The sequence below is a fragment of the Aquarana catesbeiana genome, linkage group LG07, assembly GCF_042186555.1.
Source record: "Aquarana catesbeiana isolate 2022-GZ linkage group LG07, ASM4218655v1, whole genome shotgun sequence".
Classification (NCBI taxonomy): domain Eukaryota; kingdom Metazoa; phylum Chordata; class Amphibia; order Anura; family Ranidae; genus Aquarana; species Aquarana catesbeiana.
In genome coordinates, this window is record NC_133330.1 from 136,472,321 (window position 1) to 136,495,206 (window position 22,886).

Genomic DNA, 22,886 nt, shown 5'->3' on the forward strand with positions numbered 1-22,886 from the left:
TGGAAATTTTAGCAGCACAAAACAGCACAAATGTAGCACTAAAGAAACACACTTGAGTTTTTATTTGTGCTGATTGTAGGGTGGGCAAAGTGAGTGGGGTTTGAAAAAAAAAATAAACTGTTATAACTTAAAAACCATAACAGCACAAATAAAAAATTTAGCAGCACAAACCAGCACAAACGTAGCACTAACCAACGAGACCAGTTTCGTGTCATTTGGGCGTTGTAGGGGGGCTGACTGACCTTTGGTGACCTTTAATAAATCATTAATAACGCAAAAACGATAAAAGATAGAACGGAAATGTTAGCAGCACAAAACAGCACAAACGTAGCACTAACCAACGAGACCAGTTTTGCGTCATTTGGGCATTGTAGGGGGGCTGACTGACCTTTGGTGACCTTTAATAAATCATTAATAACGCAAAAACGATAAAAGATAGAACGGAATTTTTAGCAGCACAAAACAGCACAAACGTATCACTAACCAACGAGACCAGTTTTGTGTCATTTGGGTGTTGTAGGGGGGCTAGGTGATGTCACAGTCTGGAAAAAACAATTGCTAATATCTTAAAAATAAAAGCAGCACAAATGTAAATTTTTACGGCACAAAACAGCACAAACGTAGCACTAAAGAAACACACTTGAGTTTTTATTTGTGCTGATTGTAGGGGGGCCAGCTTCGCTGAGCTAGTGTTCTAGAGTTAAAACTGAAACCTTATGTAATTTATATAAAAGAACCCAAGTGTAAAAACAATGCATAATGTGACATTTCCATTAAAGTTAGTTATTACTTATTTCAATAGATAATCTACAGCCAGGATTAGGGGAGAGTGAATTTCTGCATTTTATTGGTTAGTAATAATTGGTCAACAGCCTTGTTCTGAAATCCTCAGTAAAATATAATGGAATGCAAATGTATCCATTTCATGTTTGTGTTCTTTGTGGTGTAGGCAAAAAAATAAATATAAAAAGTCATCTAGCCCAGTGATTTCATGTCACAGAAAGAATCATCCTCTTCATCATCAGTTGCTCTAAAACAAATCCTTTGTTATCTTGTAGCACCAACCTAACGCCATCTTTTCTTGCTTCAATCAAGTATTCATTCTGCTTTCCACAGTGCTTGGGATCAGAGTAATGTAAACATAGCAAATGGCAGCTCATTCTGCCAGAAAAGTATTTTCTGATAGCCATTCAGAAAAATAAAACCTAAATTAAATGTCCTTTTTATTCATTTAGTCACATCATGGGTTTTTACGCTGCGGTTTTGAGTCCCCTTTACTTTGACCTCCATCTGGAAAAAAATACAAATAAATAAATAAAGCAAACATACATATGTGGCAACCCCCCATCCACTCTCTCAAACTGAAAAAGAATGGGCAATATTGCATTTTACAAGCTGAACATCCAGGTGCAAGTAGGGGGAAGTGGTGGTCACTGGCCCAGGAAGGCATATACAGCAATAAAACATTGTTAGAATTTCTAGGTCTTGCAAACAAAAAGAAATAGATTTTTGTAGATACTGTTATGCCCCGTACACACGGTCGGACTTTGTTCGGACATTCCGACAACAAAATCCTAGGATTTTTTCCGACGGATGTTGGCTCAAACTTGTCTTGCATACACACGGTCACACAAAGTTGTCGGAAAATCCGATCGTTCTATACGTGGTGACGTAAAACACGTACGTCGGACTATAAACGGGGCAGTGGCCAATGGCTTTCATCTCTTTATTTATTCTGAGCATGCGTGGCACTTTGTCCGTCGGATTTGTGTACACACGATAGGAATTTCCGACAACGGATTTTGTTGTCGGAAAATTTTATCTCCTGCTCTCCAACTTTGTGTGTCAGAAAATCCGATGGAAAATGTCCGATGGAGCCCACACACGGTCGGAATTTCCGACAACACGCTCCGATCGGACATTTTCCATCGGAAAATCCGACCGTGTGTACGGGGCATTAGGCTCCTTTCAAACAAGCATTCACAGAAGGAATTCTGCCACTTAAACCTGCAGACAGAATATTCAGCAGGAGGATGACTGCACAACATGCTTGCTAGCATCCACATAATGAACTGCCTTTCAAACTTGTGCCATACATTGATAAAGGGAGAAACTAGCAAAAAAAAAAAAAAAAAAGACAAACAGAAAGAGACATGGTGTAAAATCCCTGTTGCAAGACACATGCATGTGCTACACACATCTTTCTATGGGTACTCAAATTTGGGAGTGATTAAAAGACCAGGTTCATAGCTGGAGTGTGTGTGGTTGGGTAGTTAAGACTGCTGAACAATCATTGCTGCAAGCGGAAATTAGAACCCCAAAAGGTGCACTGTGTACCTGGTGAGATGTAAGCCAAAAATAAGGAGGGAGAGCACGTACTTCCAGTGAGAATTACCAACTCCAGCCCAGGAAGGGAGAATCTGTCAGAACGATGGCAGTGGGATCTTAAAAATTAGAAATGCTGGTCCAGCAACACCAAGGCACTACCATAAGTGATCTCGTGGAACAACAAACAGGGAATCTAGAAACAGCCTGCGCTGCACACAACATAGAGACAGGGTTAGACCAGGAAACTGCAGTAAATCCCCAGACTGGGACCACTGACACATGAAATATAACCCTGTAGCTCATCACAACTAGGCACACCTCTGTAGTGACATGACTGACACAGGCCTAACTTAGTGAGAGTACCAATATTTGGATTGCATTTGATTGCTGACGAGGGAAAAATCAAAAAAAATTTGGAGAAATCCAACCCCCTTAAAAAGATCCTATCATCTACTTAACCCCTAGGTGCTGATGGAATGCAAATATGCAGCCTTTCGGAGGTTGGCGCAGAGAGGCTGCATATTTGCATACCAATCTGCAGACACAGCTGTGCCGAGAGTGCATGCCCTGTGCACTCCCGGAACAGTGACAGCGACTAATGGAAAGCTCCTGATCATTCCTTGCAATCGGGAGATTTTTGATCATGTGATCGCCGTGACAATACAATGGTCACATGATCATAAACCCCACCACGCCTTCCAGCATTTGAGATCCCTTGGAGGGCCGCGAGGCAACAGTGCAAAGGGGTTAAAGTAAAAAAACATTCAAAATCCTATCTAAAACTTAAACCTGCTCCCAACTCCATTCTAAGCCCTATACTAACTACCCTGTAAAGGAAAGATGTGTACACTTACCTATTCCCTGGGCGATCCGGTCCGGTCACATGATCTCCCCAGCAGTCGGCTTCAGTGAAGAGAAGAGATCGTTGGCAATGGCTGCTGTGTCTATGCAGTGACATCACCCATAGGCTTACTATGGGGCATTTATTGTTGACTGTCCCTCCTCCACCCTGCAGCCAGGGCTGGGGGCCGATCACGTGATTGGACCAAAGCGCCAATGAAGACGGTAAGTGTACACATCTTTTCTTTTCAGCGTAGTTAGTTTAGGGCTTAGAATGAGGGTGGGAGCAGGTTTAAGTTTAGACAGTATTTCACTTAACTTCTACTTTAACCACTTGCCGACCGCCGATATACGTCGGCACAATGGCAGCGGTGAGCAAATGGGCGTACCTGTACGCCCCCTTTAATTGGTGGGGATAGCAGGCGCGCGCGCCTGACGCGTACAGTGTGACTGTGCCTGCGGGACCGGCAGATTCAATGTCCGCCAGTCTCCCGGCGATCGTGTCATGGAGCCGCAGAATGGGGAAGTGCCTATAAACAAGGCATTTCCCAGATCTGCCTTGCGACATGACAGAAATACTCCCCGTCATCGGGAGCAGTGATCGCTGTCATGTGAGTTGAAGCCCATCCCCCCCCAGTTAGAATCACTCCCTAGGACACACTTAACCCCTTCATCGCCCCCTAGTGGTTAACCCCTTCCCTGCCAGTGTCATTTATACAGTAACCATTGCATTTTTATAGCACTGATCGCTGTATAAATGACAATGGTCCCAAAATGGTGTCAAAAGTGTCCGATGTGAACGCCATAATGTCGCAGTCACAATAAAAATCGCAGATCACCGCCATTACTAAAAAAAAAAAAAAATAATAATAAAAATGCCATAAAACTATCCCCTATTTTGTAGACGCTATAACTTTTGCACAAACCAATCAATATACGCTTATTGCGATTTTTTTTACCAAAAATATGTAGAATTATACATATTGGCCTAAACTGAGGAAAAAAATTTTTTTTTTTATATATTTTTCGGGGATATTTATTATAGCAAAAAGTAAAAAATATTTCTTTTTTTTTTTACAAAACTGTCGCTCTTTTGTTTATAACGCAAAAATTAAAAACCGCAGAGGTGATCAAATACCACCAAAAGAAAGCTCTATTTGTGGGAAAAAAAAAGGACGTCAATTTTGTTTGGGTGCAATGTCACACGACCGCGCAATTGTCAGTTAAAGTGACGCAGTGCCGAATCACAAAAAGTGCTCTGGTCAGGAAGGGGATACAATCTTTCGGAGCTGAAGCGGTTAAGATACTACAGGTAAAAAACACAGAAAATCAAGTATTTCAAATGCTTATTTTCGGTGTTTCTCCTTTCGAGAAATTATTTTTATTCACTTGCAATGTGCTTTTTGACTTGCTAGATGATTACTAGTCAATTAACTAGCACAGCCTCTCCCTTCTTGAGTGCCATAGTTCTTTGTTCTGGGAATGTCTCTTACCTTCTGGCCTGGCCCGGTCACTCCCTTCACTTTCCAAAATAAACTTTTATGTAGCTGCTGGAGCAGGTGCAAAAGGGGAATACCAGACAGTGTCAACGGAATGACAGCTTTGAGTCTGCTGAGACTACATTCAAGTTGCTGCCACACATCAGCAGCCTCACTGTATTTGCATGTCAGCACAAAGAAGGCTATACAGGTATTTACTGAGCAGGATGACAAAAAGAGGGGCTACGGACCCGACATGCTGGACTTGCTTTTTTGGACTTTTTTTTGTCCAATCTTCTAGTAGGTGGCAGTAAAAATCACAATTCAGGATTATGACATGCTGTTATACTTATTATAAATAAAGAAACTGCAAATCTCTCCAACAGTAAAAGTGTACAAAAACATTACTTCCTGTCCTGCTAGGAAGTGAGGGTTAAAATCCCACCACGACATGATCAGGATGTAAGCAGGCACAAGTGGATAAGAAACTATTTTGAGAGGTAAGTGCTAATTCTTTGGGTTTATTTTAATCCCAAATTTTTTTAATTTCAGATAGAGTAGGGTAGAGGTAAGGGAGATCTTCTTTCCCTTCATGTCCTGTAGACTTAATGGGAAGCAAGAGGACATCTTCATCTCCTCTGAGACAGTTGTCAGGGAACAAGTGTCCCTTTTACCCTCTATTCCTGTTCTGGTGGCAACTCAAAATTTTTTATTCACTATCACGTTCAAGCAGGGGCGCAGATAAGGGGGGGGGGTCAGGGGTGTACAACCCCCCCCCCCCCCCCCCCCAGAGCATCCTGGCAAAATGTCCAGACAGTGTCCCTGCTGTTTAGCCTCAGCATCAGCACAGTAGAAGCAGAGTTTCGGAGTGCAGCAGCCAGGCCCCTTATATTGTGCCCCATCCCCTCAGTTTAATAAGGGGTCCCCCCGACAAGCATGAAATTACTGCGAGGTCTCAGATGCCGGCAATTGACAGTGCATGGTTGAAGGAACTCCTAGACTCCTCCTCGAGGTATCATATGACAGAAGTTTTCCTACTTATGTGCCATGCTGAATCTGAGGTCTGGTAAGTGGGGAGGCATACATTTTCTGTTTTGGGAAGGAGGAAGTGAGAATTCCAGCCTGGGGGAGTTTCTTTTCGTGGGGGGGTTAAGGAAAGGGGGGTGGGTTTGCTTTTGAAGAAAGGGGGATTTTCTTGTAGAGAAGTTTACAGGGGGTGGTTAATGGCAGGGATATGCTTCTGGGAGGGAGTTTGATTGGATGAAGGGAGATTTTCTTCATAATTAGGAATCTTTGCTGAGGGAGAGGGTGTTGACTGAGGGAGATCTTTTTGCTTTGGGGGGGGTCGGTTTAGAAACAGGGGGGTTTAATTTTTGGAGGCGGGGATATTTTACAGTGGGAATCTTTGCTTGGGGAGGGAGGATTCTTAGGAGGGAGAGGGGGATTTGTTTTCTTTCTTCTCTAAAAGAGGCTTACTTGTAGGTACAAGTTCAAAAGCTGGGTTTACTACAGCTTAAATCTGAATAAAAGCAAATCATACTGACCAGGTGCAAAGGGCACCATCCCGTAGTAGGCAGTGCACAATATTTATTTTTTTCATCTCTTAAAACATTTCATAAAATTTCTTAGGACACAGTTTAAGGTTTAAAAATACACAAAAAACAAAATATGCTGCCCCTTGCACCTGCTCAACTTGCACAGTAGGGTTAGCTAAAATCCAGTCTTGGGTCTCATTCATACATCCTACATGACCATGGTGCAGTAAGTATACTGCAAATACCTGCACCCGGGATCTCAGATGTTCCAATCTCTGCTCAGCCTGTACACCTGAGTGATGGGCTGAAAAGAGCCAAGGCTGTCTGCTGCTGTAAACATGTATCCACATGTATCTGGACATCCAGTGGTTACCTGCTGGTAGGGATACATTTTTGCCCTTGGATAAAATCTCTCTGAATCCAGGGTCAGAAATTTGTTCCTAACAGCAGGCAACCACTGTGACCCACAGTTAGTGTGTCGCTCAGGCTCAATCGATGTGGGGAGTAAAGTAGATGATACTGAATGTGCTGCAGGAGTTTCGGCAAGGGATGGAGCTCATCCCAGCTCATGTAGTCACTGAAGGAGAGAAAAAAAATCCCTGGTGCCGCCCATCCACGGAGTCCTATGGTAATGTAGTAGTGATGGGAGAGACTACCTCAGCCCGGGTTCCCACTGGTGTGTTTTGCTTTGTCCCCCGGAGCTTAAACATGGGGGACCACTGGATGTGCAGATACATATTAACAGCAGTGGCTCTTTTCAGCCCTTCACTAAGGTGAACAGGCTGAGCAGCTGACAAAAATTGGAACATCTGGGATCCTGGCTGTAGGTATTCATGGTATATTTGCCATTCCATGGCCATTTAGAACATATGAATGAGATCTAAAGCCTGGTTCACACGGTAAGTTTTTTTTAGTTCAAACCAGCGAACTGAATGAAAAAAAACAAAAAAAATAGGGAGCTTAGGGGGAGCTCACTGTACTAATCAGTACACTACTTCACCACAACTGCGTGCATTGTGTTCTATTTAATTGAATGGGGATAATTTTTGCTGCTCTGCATTGAAAAGCCTCATGGCCCCACTCTGCTGTCACATGATTTAACTGTACCTCCCCCAACAAAAAGATTTCAAGACAACTAGAATGAATCTTTGTTTCGGGAAACTAAGACACCAATATAAACCTGACAGTGGATCTGACCTCTGACCACTCTCTCGAAATCTAAAAGAAAAGTTTTATCTTTAGTTATTAAAGTTGTTGTAAACCTGAGTCATAGAATCTGAGCAAAGCACATATATTTGTAGTGTTTACTTATCTCTCTCCAAAGCTCTAAGTGTAATTTCTCTCTGGTGCATCATTACTCGAGTCACTTCTGAGAAATTTTCATGACACAGGAGATAAATTTGTGTCGGGAGGGAGTAGAGCTCAGCAGACAGCTCGTCTCTTCAGAACACAGTTCTTCTGCTGTGTGGAGGGGGGTGCGTGCCTTTTCCTCCAATCAACTCTCAACACACTGTACCTGCAACCTCCATGCCCCCTGGTCTGTACTCTTGACTAGAGATGGGCATGGGCGTGTTGGGGATCTTAGTCCAAACCCACCTGCCCAACACCGCCAAGAAGCTGACACTGTGCACGACTAATCACAGTAGTGAGACATTTCCTGATCTGTGCAGCTGCAAGCCGGGACATGTCTCACTGCCTGTGATTAGCGGTGTGCAGTGTTGGCTTCCTGGCGGAATCGGGCAGGTGGGATTCCGAACACGCCCAAGCTCATTCCTACTACTGACAGATGAAGAAAGATTTTAACACTTTTCTGCCCTTATAAAGGGTTATAGACAAGAGAAGACTGCAGATAAACAAGTAAAACCTTTGTAAGAGGATTTTTTTTCATCTCGGTGTATCATCTGAGGTTGTTCACTTCACTGAGTATATATGAGGGTTTACAACCACTTTGTGGAGTAAACTATAAAATCCTATCAAGCTTATTCTTGTACTGGTTTTACTTCAGCATAGTAAATTCTGATTGACTGTTTGAAGTTACTCGTCTTAAAGTGGAGGTAAACTCCACTTTTGAACTTGTACCTACAGGTAAGCTTATAAGGCTTACCTGTAGGTACAGTGAATACCTCCTAAACTTGCACTGTTTAGGAGAAATTCACAAGTGATGCTGCAGGTGATGTCACTGGCGCATGCGTTCTGAAGGGACAGCATACTCATGCCATACATTCAATGCTTTGTGCCGAAGTCTAAGGCTCCCGTGCGCATGCACGGGAGTGACTTCACTGCGGCTTTGGCCATTCATACAGCTGAAGCATGCAAACCCTGAAGGAAGACCTGGTGAAGATGGCAGCACTGGGGATCCGTAACAGCGCAGCGCGGGAGGGATCCGCTTTATAGGTAAGTCTGTCATAATGTGCTATTATGTGGCGCATACTAGTACATTATGTAACCCTGCTTTTATTTCAGTGGTGGTTTACTACTGCTTAAAAGATGAACTCCCCCCTTCGCCAAGTTTTTTTTTTATTTTCCTTTTACCTTTTCCCCTGGTGCTATGTACAATTCCCATACTCAACCACCCAGCGAATCTAGCATTGCACTGCTGTGATCTGCCAAGCTATTCCAAACTCTAGGTCCCATGCTGCCATCTTTGTGCTGACATCATTAGGAGCTGGCTGATTATTTCTGATGAAAAAGATGAATGGTGTCACCCCAATATGAAGTTGGATTGTTGATGAACCCACATCCCTAATGTAATAGAAAGTAAAAACACTCAAAAAGAGTGTGGATCCTCTGGTGGGACTTTGAATTGGGTCACTAACAACTTGGTGTAAATACAAAGGTAGAAAAAAGTATTAAAAATATATTATATTTATTATGGAAAAAAATATAAAATAAGTAGCTATGACATATGACAGACATATCTAAAAATGGATGCAGATTGGCGGATGTTGAATATGAGCATGAGACAATAACCAATTCTATTGAAAAAATTACAACAATAGAGATAACCCAACGTTTTGAGGTATTTGAAGGTGAACATCTTCTTCAGAGGTATTAGGTTTCGTCACAATGAATTTTAAGTCACGTATATTCTAGATGGACTCTCCAGGACATCCACAGCATCTAGAGGGAAATCGATCAGCCACAGCTCGACAGAGGCCAAGGGGACAGGGAGGGTTGAAGGAAAGAAAAGGAAAGGGACCAGGAGGCAAGGAGGGCCCCCGAAGATGGTCCCCAGTGATCCCCAGTAGCCACAACAGCTCCACAAAAGGCACCCCCAATGAAACGCATCCTCCCTTCACAAAGGGAGGTAAACCAGAGCCAATTCCAGGGAGCTGACTGGTCACCTCTCCCGAACACCCAAATCCTGACTTGCAGTGTGTATAACCACAGATTCAGAGACAGACAAGTTGAGGGAGAAGAAACGAGCCTGTAGAATCAGTTTAGGGATATATTGACGGTTGTAATATAACCTCCTTTTGAGACATCAAATTTTGAACGATCAAGCTTGTTCTCAGGTCTCCCTGTGGTCTGTGGTATGCTGCAGGTATACAACCCCCCGCACAGTAAGAATGTACTTGTCCTGGCTGTGAGCCCCAACATTTACAATGCACCTGTTCTTGCCATTTCCATCCTTCTCTGACAGAAAAAAACTCTTCTCGTCAGCTCCTGCTGCCCCATCGCACAGAATACTACTCTCCCTAACCTTTAGACATTAGTCATAACAATTCTCCCCCTGCCTGTCTCCCTGTGGTCATAAATCTTGTCTCTCTAACTTTAAGCTCATACCAGCTGTTTCCCCTGTTGTTTTTTTTTCCAGCTTCTACTCATCTCCAAGCCGTCACCCCACTGTATTGGTGCCCCTCTTTTTCCTGTGTCCCCGGTTGTCACAATGCTTTTTTTTCTTGGTTTCATCCCACATCATCATAAAGCCCATCAACTACTGTCCATATTGCAGCAGATCAACTCTACAAAAGGTAGGCAAATACAACATTAACCACTTAAGCTCTGGAAAGTTTTACCCCCTTCATGACCATGCCATATTTTGCCACTTAGCACTGCGCTACTTTAACTGGTAATTGCACGGTCATGCAATGCTATACCCAAAAAAAGGTGTCATTTTTTCACACAAATAGCGCTTTCTTTTGGTAATAATTAATCACCACTGGGTTTAAATATGAAAAAGGTGACTTTATATTATTGTAGAAGAAAATGAACAGCAGGGCGCTGAGGTCAGTATCAAATAAAAATAACTTAATATTAAAATCAGCAGCACACTTACATTGAAGTTAGCATGAAACAGAATAGATAGGTAACACCTGAGACCAAGCAGCTGTGATCAGCGTGAGGCTATAGGCATCACTGAGCAGACAGAGACCAAGGATGACAGGGAGCCAGCCAGCTCAAGGTATGGATATCAGTGGTAGTGATGCCTATAGCCTCACACTGATCACAGCTGTATAGTCTCAGGTGTTTCCGATCTATTCTGTTTCATGCTAGCTTCAATGTAAGTGTGCTGCTTATTTTAATAAAGTGATTTTTATTTGATACTGACCTTCAGCACCCCGCTGTTCATTTTCTTCTACACTGAGGTGATCCTACCCAGATCTTCTGTGGGAGCTGCAGAGGTTCCAGACGCACTTCTGCTCAGACATCCATCCATTGATTACCCTTTCATCCATTCAGTTGCCTAATCACTTCCTCTACCCTGATGACAGTCTACAGATACAGATAAAGGTTCCAATTGACCAAGTGACTCTGCACTTGTCCTAGGAGCACCATATGTACTGTGTACTTCTACACTCTTTTGGATTTGACTTTATATTATTAAAAATGTGAGCTTTAATATTATATACAATCAATAACTTTGTTGAAGAAAAGTTTCTAAAATGTATATGTAGGAGGAATACAAGAGAAATATGACCATTACCTGTGAATGCTTGTTGTAAACGAGCTGACAAGCTGGAGTGAGAAATAGTTGCTGTGTGCGTAGCAGTTGTCTGTAACCCTTTCAGTAAATCTAAATAAAAAAAGAAAACGTAAGCTGTTACTACACAATAACACGAGTGCCATTTACAAAAACACGTAGGAAAAAGCTATCACTCTTTTTACAACTGTAAGAATATTTTAAGAGCAGATTGCTTCTAGGCTGGCTATGGAGACACGCGTCCCGTGTCTAAAACGCATGTGTCTACAGTGACCTTGGGGGTATATAGTCCTGGGTTGAACACCGATTGCAGTTGCAGTAACAGTGGCTTCCTCTATCTTCAGCACGCATCATCCCCAGCCGGTGGCCAAGGCTGGTGGTTCTCTGGCTGCCCTTTGAACTCTCCTGGCTCCCAGGTCACCTTTATGCAATGCCCTACACGTGCGTATCTCTGTGTGCATTTCTATTTTCCAATAAATTGTCATTTATTTTAATGCTACACTATGGGGTTGTGCTGTTTCTTTTGTTTTCTTCCAGTGGTTGGAAAGTGAGCACCCACTCTGGTCTTTTAGCTGCAGTTGCTAGTTTAATCTATGTTTAGCACTCCTAAACCTTTTAACTCTGGTGGCATACATCATCAGTATTGTCATTTACCAGTCTTTTTCCGCAATTTTCATCCCTTATTTTTTATCTGCTACTTTTAATTTTTTTACCCATTTTAAATCTGGTTCATGAGACCACTCCTAAGCATTGTAGTTTGTCTGGGTTTGACAAGCTCCTTTATTCACATATTTGTTTCTATGATAATGTTTGTCACACAAGCTGCAATCTGTTTTTTCTTTTTTAAACATGCAATTGTCTTCTATTTAGCTTTGAGATATTTTCACATACAGTATCTCACAAAAGTGCTACTTTGCTACAATGTAAAGTAGTGAGTGTACAGCGTGTATAACAGCGGTTTAGACATTAATGGCTGTGTGGAGTTATTTTGAGGGTAAAGCAAATTTACACTGCTTTACAAGCTGTACACTCACTACTTTACATTGTAGCAAAGTGTTATTTCTTCAGTGTTGCCACATGAAAAGATAGAATAAAGTATTTCCAAAAATGTGAGGGGTGTACTCACTTTTGTAAGATACTGTATATTACCAGGCCCATCATGAAAAAAGAGTGTATTACACGATCATGACTCCATATAAAACATTGTAAGATTACCCTACACATCTAAAGGTTTGATTATGCAATTGAGGGTTAAAACCATACGTGTGTAAAACTGGGTGTCCCTATAGTTCAAACTAAATTTAGATCTGTAGAGACTAGATCAGTAGCTTCAAATGCAAGCAAGACGGCTTTTTTTATTAAATGAAACAAGCTCATGAGAGAAAACATTATCTTGCCCTTAACCAGTTCCGGGCCGTCTTCTGCACATTTACTGCGGCAAGGCAGCCCAGCTGCATGAACCATCTGTGTTGCGTTTGATATAATTATATATATATATTATTTGCTAGGCATTTTGCTTGTTATAGATATCTGTCAGTCTTTATTTGTGTTTCTAATATTGTAATAGTTTTGTATGTAGAGCATTTTTGTATAGTAAAAGCACATTTACACACTGCAGAGGTCTCAGCTTCCTTGCTTATACCGCAAAGTAACCTTGCTAGCTAGATGCAAGCAAAATAATTGGGGGCTCGTCCCATGATCTGTGCTATAATTCAACTGAAGCAGACCTGTTTTTCATGTAGTGTGTTGTGTAGCTTGTGCTAGGTAAAAATGCTGCGTAAGCCATTTAGGAAATAAAGGCTGCAGAGGGTTCTGGTGGCCAGAAGGAAGTGTGCAGCTTACCTATCTGGGCCAGAAACGAGTGGGAGCCTTTTACTAAAGGATTTGTAAAGTATGCTTCTCCCTTGAATATGACTTGGAGTGATGAAATAGATCATTTTGTAGATTTTAGCCTTAAGGGGTTGGATTTAAGTAAAAAAGAGAAGAGGACACAGTGAGTTGTTACTTCCTTCATGCTATTTATACCAAATCACATAGAAGGGAGAAGGCAGAGGCAGAAGTTAAGGTATTAAAAAAACAGCTAGCAGTTGCTTCAGAGTGTGTATGTTCAACCGCTAGTCAGGCTAAAGAGTGGTGTGCAGCCCTCATGACCAAATAAATGAATGCCTTAAGGTAAAGGAAGGGCCGTAAACCTGTTAGTACAGCCAGGGTACATGCCATTGTCCCATCCCAAAACTGGGATTGTGAGGATGTGCTCTCCTCAAATGATAGTGAGGATGAAGAGATAAGAGTTTGATATTTCAGATGATCTGCTAGTGGGAAAGAAAACGTATGCCAGACCTCTCATTTCTAAGCATAGGAAATGGCAACATGATAGAGAGGATATGTCAGATGGGGAGGTGCATTATCGCAACCCCAGAGATGTTGAATTTGAAGAAGTACAGGAGTTTACGCAAACTGAACTCCATGAGCTGGCAAAACAATACAAAGGTCTGGGGAACCCCTATTGAGTTGGCTCCTACGATTGTGGGATAAAGAGGCGAACAGTGTTGTTTTGTCAAGTAAGGAAGCAGTGGCTATGGGAGTGTTAACCCATGATACACAATTGTGTCAGGCAATGCGAAAAGCCCGAGAGTTTAGTGTGATTTTCCACTGTTAGACCTCGTGAGAGATGGAATAGTCCGAGTATATGCTAGCCCTACTGACCTGGAAAATACCTACTCATGGAGATTAAAAGGAGAGGGTATTTTGAAGGTTATGGGAGATGGGTTGTATAACCAGGTTAAATACGTTTCCAGAATGGATGGGTCCAGATATGGAACCCTTTATGTTTGCTCTGCCCTCAAAGCTAATGAAATCTGCACTATTTAATCTCAGTCCTCCTTTATTGTCCTTGCTGGGAGGCCTGGGATGAAACAGCAAGATTCACGAAGCCACTACCCTTTTAAGCCAGTTGGGGGAGCTAGAGGAGACTAAAAAAAATCTGTCAGGGCAGAAGACAAGGTCAAGGCCAGACAGGAAGAATACAAGCAGAAAATAACTTTTACAGAGAAGAAAGGGAATGTGGGAGAGAAGACAGGAAATGACGATAAATCCAGGCTAGTTATTTCTAGGAGAGAAATGTGGGTGGACCTATTAAAAAGGCAGCAGTACCTAAAGATGAGATAGATGGCATTTCTACTGCAGAAATGCTGAAGAGGTGGAAACATTTTGTGGGAAAAAAAAAACTGTCAGGGTTAAAAAACACTACTCCTAGTGGAGATAACATCAGCCTACATTTAAAGAAAACAGAACAGACCCCTCCTGTTAGCCCCAAACCAATTCCCAAAACTGCACATGAATGCAAATCCAAATCCCTTTATCCTGGGGAGGAGTTAGAGAGAATCAGAAAAGGGGATTGGGTGGTTCCTTATCCTTTATGAGGGGAAGGTGGGTATCCTGTAATAGCAGTAAGGACAGTGACAGCAGGAGACCGACGCCCATATGTACCTGTCACTGTATGCTGGGGGAAGTCATCTCCTACGCATGTGATGGCTTTGATACTGGAGCTGAAGTTAGACTTTTGCAAGGAAATCCTTCCCATCACAAAGGAGAAATGATGTAGAAGGTTTGGGGGGGACAAACCACACCAGCAGTTAGGACATGGGTGAAATTGGCTATTGGCAAGAGACCAGGATTTTGGACAAATGTTTTGGTATCCGAGTTACCCGAAAGGCTGTTGTCAGAGGTCATACGAAATAGACCCCTGTCTACATTCCTCCACCAGAGAAGCCAGTCTGTCTCAAGCAGTACAGACTTCCTGGAGGCCACAAAGAAATCGGGGAGACTATTCAAAAACTGTTGAGCATAGGGATCCTGAGACCTGCTGTAAGTCCTTTCTCGTCTCCGGTGTTCCTAGTAAAGAAACCTGATGGGACATATAGAATGACAGTGGATTACAGAGGTCTAAACAAAGTGGCACCTCCATTGAAATCAGCTGTATATGATCTCAATTGTTGAGAAAATTGCTAAAGATGCAGGAGAATATCATGCTGTGATAGACCTGGCTAATGCTTTCTTTTCAATTTTGATAGACCCAGAGTGTCAAGGCCAGTTTGCTATGGTATGGGACGGCCGCCAGTACACTTTCACTGTCCTTCCGCAAGGCTATCTTCATTCTCCAACAATTTGTTATGGACTGATTGCCCGAGATTGATTGCGATGGAGTCATGTGTTTGTAACCATTGTCAACAAATGAGTAAACAAAAGCCAAAATAAAAGGAGCAGTAGAGACTAAAAGGAGGCCACTTCATCATGCATTAGAACCAAGGACAGTCTGTAAGACCAGGAGCCACTCATCATGCAAGAAGGTGCCTGATCTCCAGAAGAATTGTTGTCAATGGAGATCATGAACATACAGTAACTGGAGTTAAGCAACTTTTAAGTGTATTTCTACTATTATAGACCATAGGCTGTTTATTTGCTAGGCATTTTGCTTGTTATAGATATCTGTCAGTCTTGATTTGTATTCCTAATATTGTAATAGTTTTGTATGTAGAGCATTTTTGTATAGTAAAAGCACATTTACATACTGCAGAGGTCTCAGCTTCCTTGCTTATACCACAAAGTAACCTTGCTAGATAGACGCAAGCAAAACACCAACGTACCTGTACGTCGCCCGCGGGTAGGAGGGCGCCCGCCGTTCCCATGGTGATCGGATTCATTCCAGAACCGATCAATCTGCAGGTCCAGGCCAATGCTTTATGGCCTGGATGTGCTGATTGGTTCTGACGAATCACAGAACGTTCTGTGCCTGTGATATGTAAACACAGGCACAGGAAATGATGCAATCTCTTCTCCTGGAGCACTTTTCAGTTCCAGCTTAAGAGGAGATAGCATCAAACAGTGAGTAAAGCACTACACTGACACCAGGACACACAGTTAGGCACATTTAACCCTCTGTTTGCCCCCCAGTTAACCCTTTCACTCCCTGTCACAGTGTCATTAGTACAGCGTACAGATCTTTTTTCTGATCACTGTATTAGTGTCACAGGTGACGCTGATTAGCACCAACGTCAGTTAGCGTCAATCCCTGAGAGTGTCAGAATCCCACCACATATAAAAAATGCGTGTGAAAATCTTGCCCCAATTATATTAGACTGCTGCACTTTTATCACTCCTTGGATACAAGGAGATAACGGAAAAAATGTGAAAATGTAAAAGGTTGCGCTGTCTCAAACAAAGAAAAACTCTTATTGAAAAATATAGCAAACACAGTGTATCAACTAGTGGTAAATAAAGAGTTCAATAAAAAGAAGTGTCCATGTGTATCAAAAATTATTCCATTGGTATTCCACCAACTGGATGTGCTATCCACCGTTCCCAGTGATAATAAAGTATAACAATTCAAATGAAAAGTATATTGGCCTCTTACCAACTTCTGATGATCTCTAGATTATAAGAGATCATCTAACGCATGAGGTAAGAAAATACCTGGACACATCCTCTGTGTGTCGCCCATCCTCCAAGATGGATGGATTCGACAGCTGCATCCCAACACCTATCACTCTGGACTCCGACTTCACACTGAAGAGATAATATTAGGCAGTAGAGAGAGAATGATCCAGCATTGAGATCACCAACAAATCGGGATGCTCATCATGTCACAGCTCCCGTCTCCTTCCAACATGTTTCCCCTTAACAGGCTACATCTGGGAATGGGAGATGATGTAGCCTGTTAAGGAGAAACATTTTAAAAGGAGATGGGAGCTGTAACATGATAAGCATCCAGATTTGTTGGGGTTCTCAATGCTGGATCATCCTCTCTCTACTGCCTATTATTATCTCTGTTGCAAGTGCATATTTTAGCTTAAATAAACCCCCTCTTTATACATATATGCGATGAGCTTTCTTTCGGTGTTCCCCTATCCTGCACACCCACCTGTGAAGCACAGTGGTCATCCTGAGTAAGGCAAGCTGTGCTGGGATGCTGTGGAGGTTACTTTCAGTGTGGAGTCCAGACTGAGAGGTGTTGGGATGCTGAGCCTGCAGCTGTCGAATCCATCCATCTTGGAGGTCGGGAGACACACAGAGGATGTGGCCAGGCATTGGGACTTTTCTAACCTCATGCGTTAGATGATCTCTTATAATCTAGAGGTCATCAGAATTTGGTAAGAGGCTAATTTAATTTTCATTTGGATTGCTATACTTTATGATCACTGGGAACAGCGGATAGCACATCCAGTTGGTGAAATACCAATGGAATAATTTTGATATACATGGACACTTGTTTATTGAACTCTTTATTTACCACTAGTTGATACACTGCGTTTGCTATATTTTTTGATAAGAGTTTTTCTTTGTTTATGAGGCAGCACAACCTTTTACATTTTAACAATTTTCCCCACCACATATTCACTAATACATTTTAACCCTTTGTATTTAGGTTTTGTGCTGCCCTAGGCCTGACTAAACTCCTGTACCCCCGAATTTAAATATGACCCACCCCTTCCTGTCAAGGCCACACCCCTTGCTGTTTAAGACCTCCCCTGAAAAATCAAGTGGGGACACTAGTTCTGAGGGTCTTGGGGGGGGGGGGCAATGGATTCCCTTAATTTGCACAGATTTCCTCTCACTTCCTGTTTGGCTATGGGGCAGGAAATGAAGGGAAATCTCTGCAATGGGACAGGGGTGGTAAAAAATAAACTAACAGGGGCTATAACCCTCCCTTACTCTATCCAAGATGAAAAAAAAAGTGTTGCCTATAGTTCTACTTTAAGCACAAATTTCTGATAATTTTATGGAGAGGACTAAGAAGATATAACCATGCCAATGGTGCAGCAGAAAACATAGCACAGTGAGGAAGGTTTGTGGTCCAGGATGATAGCACAGTCAAAATTAGAAGCGCCCCCCCCCCCCCACTTGCGGAATGCTGGCCGTCCGCATACCGGAAGCAGTGCAGCCTCTTTATGGGGGCGTTAGACTAATATGCCTCTCAGCCCAGTCCACCCCATAAGACTGGCGCTACACTAACAGTGTAGCGCAAGCCGACAGGGACTCTTTCCGTGCTGCCCCAGGCCTGGGCCTTGTCGGCCTAGGCCAGGATACAGCGTTGCCTCCACTACTAGTATAGTGTCTGAATGGAGCAATATCTTTGATCAAACCTGAACCATACTAGCGTCCCCAATAGTACAGTGTTCCCAAAACGTAGCGTTAGTAGGATCAGCCCGACACCTACCAGCACCTGCGTTTAGCCCCTCCGGCCCACTCAAAGTGCAGTATCAGTAGATCGCTGTCACTTCTGATACACAGCACACAAAACTGCAGTGTCAGGCCTGATCTCTGCTAGCACTAGCAGTTAATTTTTTTTGTAGCAGTTCAAACAGTCCTCGACGACCAGGCGCTTTTTTTTTTTTTACCTGCGAGTCACACTAGGTGCCTATAAATTTAGTGGCCAAAACGTCAAACAAAATGTACACTAGTAAAGAAGCCTACAGGATACTGAGCATGACAGATGAGAGCAACATAAGGACCTGTAGAGAGCAGCGGCACCCTGACAGATAGCAGGGACCTCTACTCCTTTGCTAGAGCTAAGGTCAGGCATATCCGACCCCATTCCTCTGATGCTAATGTGCAACAATCACATGGTTCCTGTATGCAGCAGAGTGCTGGTACTAGTGCCTCTCTACCTTCTGGTTACCTGGCGAGCACCAGCGGCCTAGTACATCCTGGTCACGTGGCGAGTACCATAAGTGCAGTTCAAGCTGTGTGGTGGCTAGCACGAGTAGTGTTCCGGAGCCACTAAGAATTTAAACGCACGCCTGTAGAACCATAGTGCCCTTTCTGATGCGCTTGCAAATCCTCATTAGCAGCCCACCACTTCTGCAGCGCCTGTAATTCCCCCATTCACTGGCCAACCCGAAATTCAGGTGGAAATAGCAAATCTAACTCCCCTTGGTTTTTATCGGCCATTTTTCATGGAAGATCTGTGCAGATCTATTGTGGACCAAAGCAATTTATATGCTGATCAATTTATCACCATAAACCCAAATGTGACCCTTGCCAGGCAATTTGCATGGAAACGTATCACGGTTTCCGAATTTAAGACATTTCTGGGCCTATCCCTCCTCATGGGCGTTACTAAAAAGAGTGAGTTGCGGTCATATTGGTCCACTGACCCGATTCACCATATGCCTGTGTTCTCTGCTGCCATGGCCAGAACAAGATACCAGCAAATCTTACGGTTCATGCACTTCAAATGACAATGAACTCTGTCGTCCTAGGGGTGACCCCGGATATGATCGGCTCCACAAAATTCAGCCCCTCGTAAAACACTTGAACCAAAAATTTGCAGCCTTGTATATCCTTGAACAAGATGTCTGTGTAGATGAGTCCCTGATTACGTTTTCTGGCCGCCTTGTTTAAAACAGTTTCTCCTGAGCAAGCATGCCAGATATGGGGTCAAAATATATAAGCTCTGTGACAGGGCAACAGGCTATACATGTACTTTCCAGATTTATGAGGTAAAAGATAGTCAACGTGGAGCCCCCCGACTGGCTAGACTACATATGGAGCAGCGGCAAGGTTATTTGGGACTTGGTGTCACCCATTTTTGGAAACGGGTACCATTTATACGTGAACAATTTTTATACAAGTGTGACATTTTTTTAGACACCTCTATCAATTTGGAATTGGTGCACGTGGCACCATGCAATCTAATCGCCGGGGCTCCCCCCCCAATGGCTTGTAAATGCCCAACTTAGACCAGGGGAGAGAGCCTGCTTGAGGTGCAATGAATTGCTTGCAGTAAGGTGGAAGGACAAACGGAACGTTTTTTCTCTGTCTTCCATTCACGCAGACATGGCAGTCCAAACTGCAACGGCGACTGGTATTTTTGAGAAGCCCCTCTGTGTCCATGACTACAACCTTAACATGGGAGGGATGGACTTCAATGACCAGATGATGGGGCCATACTTAGTCGCCCATAAGGCCAGACGCTGGTACAAAAAAAGTGTCTGTATACTTATTCTAATTGGCTCTGTTCAACGCTTATGTACTATACAAACAGTCAGGAAGAAGTAGATCCCTAAAATTCCAGGAAGAGATCACAGCCCTTTTGTATCCAGAAGGTGCGTGGCTCAATTTCCCAATCCAGATGCAGTGAGCCGGTTGCATGAGAGGCATACCCAATGAGCGCCCCAAAGAAGATGTTGTGTCTGTCGAAAACACAGATATAGGCGCGACACCTGCTATTTGTCCCTCCTGTCCATGCCAACCTCGTCTCTGCATCGGGGACTGTTTCTATCCATCACACACTAGTGATTAGTATAGGGTACAGCACACTTTCACACAGGGTCTTGAAAGATGTTAGATGGCCATCGCATTTTGAATGACCCTAGCCTGGAACGATCAAAGTTTTTTTACAGTTACAAAAAAGTGTAAAAAAAACTAAATAAATGAAAAAGCCAAAAGCAGTCGTTGATTATTGTTCTTACTGTTTTACTGTATTTTATACTATACTGTAATGTTTTATTGTTACTGAGTTTTATTGTTAACCATTGTTGGCTTTGCAGGTATGCCATTCTAATGTTTTACTGTACTGTTATGCCCCGTACACACGGTCGGATTTTCCGACGGAAAATGTGTGATAGGACCCTGTTGTCGTGTTGTCGGAAATTCCGACCGTGTGTAGGCTCCATCACACATTTTCCATCGGATTTTCCGACACACAAAGTTTGAGAGCAGGCTATAAAATTTTCCGACAACAAAATCCGTTGTTGGAATTTCCGATCGTGTGTACACAAATCCGACGCACAAAGTGCCACGCATGCTCAGAATAAAGAGATGAAAGCTATTGGTTACTGACCCGTTTAGAGTCCCGACATACGTGTTTTACGTCACTGCGTTCAGAACGATCGGATTTTCCGACAACTTTGTGTGACCGGGTGTATGCAAGACAAGTTTGAGCCAACATCCGTCGGAAATAATCCTAGGATTTTGTTGTCGGAATGTCCGATCAATGTCCGACCGTGTGTACGGGGCATTACTGTGTTTTATTGTTAACCATTGTTTGCTTTGCAGGTATGCCATTCAGCTGCAGCACTGATTTGTTTATTTTTGACAGCAACAGGGTTTGCTCTCACAATATGTAAATCAGTAACTTCAGCGCTGTGGGAGGTGATTTCACCACCGCAGTTATAAAAAAAAAAAAAAAAAAAGCATATACAGTGCCTTGCAAAATTATTCACCCCCCTTGGCTTTTTACCTATTTTGTTACATTACAGCCTTTAGTTCAATGTTTTTTTTAATAGGAATTATATGTGATGGATCAGAACACAATAGTCTAAGTTGGTGAAGTAAAATTAGAAAAATATATACATAAAACTGTTTTTCAGAAATAAAAAACAGATAATTAGCATGTGCGTATGTATTCACCCCCCCCTTTTTCTTAGGAAGCCAATAAAAAGCTATGGTGCAACCAATTACCTTCAGAAGTCACAAAATTAGTGAAAGGATGTCCACCTGTGTGCACACCTTTTTGAAAGGCCCCAGAGGCTGCAACACCTAAGCAAGAGGCACCACTAACCAAACACTGCCATGAAGACCAAGGAACTCTCCAAACAAGTAAGGGACAATGTTGTTGAGAAGTACAAGTCAGGGTTAGGTTATAAAAAAAATAACCAAATCTTTGATAATCCCTAGGAGCACCATCAAATCTATCATAACCAAATGGAAAGAACATGGCACAACAGCAAACCTGCCAAGAGATGGCCGGACACCAAAACTCACTGGCTGGTCAAGGGGGGCATTAATCAGAGTGGCAGCACAGAGACCAAAGGTAACCCTTAGGTTAGACTGGAGTATCTGTACATAGGATGACAATAAGTCGTACGCTCCATAGAGTTGGGCTTTATGGCAGAGTAGCCAGAAGAAAGTCATTATTTTCAGCAAAAAACAAAATGGCATGTTTTCAGTTTGCGAAAAGGCATGTGGGAGACTCCCAAAATGTATGGTGGAAGGTGCTCTGGTCTGATCAGACTAAAAATAGGATTTTTATAACAGCTTACCTGTAAAATCCTTTTCTTTGAAGTACATCATGGGACACAGAGCCATAGTAATTACTATGTGGGTTATAGGCCACCTTCAGGTGATGGACACTGGCACACCCTAAGACAGGAAGTTGTCTCCCTATATAACCCCTCCCACTACTGGAAGTACCTCAGTTTTGTAGCAAAGCAATACACGTGTATACTAGAAAGAAGGGAGGGAACTCTGTGTCCCGTGATGTACATCACAGAAAAGGATTTTACAGGTAAGCTGTTATAAAAATCCTATTTGCTTAATCATACATCATGGGACACAGAGCCATAGTAATTACTATGTAGGATGTCCCAGAGCAATGCCAACTGAAGGGAGAGAGACACAACAAAATTAGGGCACCATGAGATTAGAGGATTTATACTGCAGCTCTCAGCACACTGCGCCCAAAGGCAATACCCTCATGATTTTTTACATCTACCTGGATGAATCTGGTAAATGTATGGACTGAAGACCAAGTTGTGGCCTTGCAGTTTTGAGCCGTGGAGGCTTGGTGATGCACTGCCCATGAAGCACTAACAGCCCTTGTAGAGTGCGCTTTGAATTGAAAAGGTGGAATCTTCCTCTTTAAACCATAAGCTTGAACAATTACTTGTCGAATCCATTTAGAAATAGTAGATTTCGATTCTGCCTGTCCTCTTTTAGGACCTTCAGGCAAAACAAACAAAACATCCGTTTTTTTAATCTAAACAGTCGCCTTCAAGT

General features: G+C 42.8%; 1 protein-coding gene across 4 annotated transcripts in view; it reads right to left on the minus strand.

Moving 5' to 3' along the window:
* Positions 1-819: 819 nt before the first annotated feature.
* UBN2 (ubinuclein 2) overlaps positions 820-22,886 on the minus strand; it is a 690,706-nt gene continuing 668,639 nt past the window's right edge. For all 4 annotated transcript variants that reach the window (XM_073592702.1, XM_073592701.1, XM_073592700.1 and 1 more), the window contains 2 exons: positions 11,109-11,198; positions 820-1,290 (listed from right to left, as the gene is read on the minus strand). In XM_073592702.1, coding sequence (XP_073448803.1) covers positions 1,241-1,290; positions 11,109-11,198 — 140 coding nt within the window. In that variant the 3' untranslated portion in view covers positions 820-1,240. The remainder of the gene's footprint in view (positions 1,291-11,108; positions 11,199-22,886) is intronic.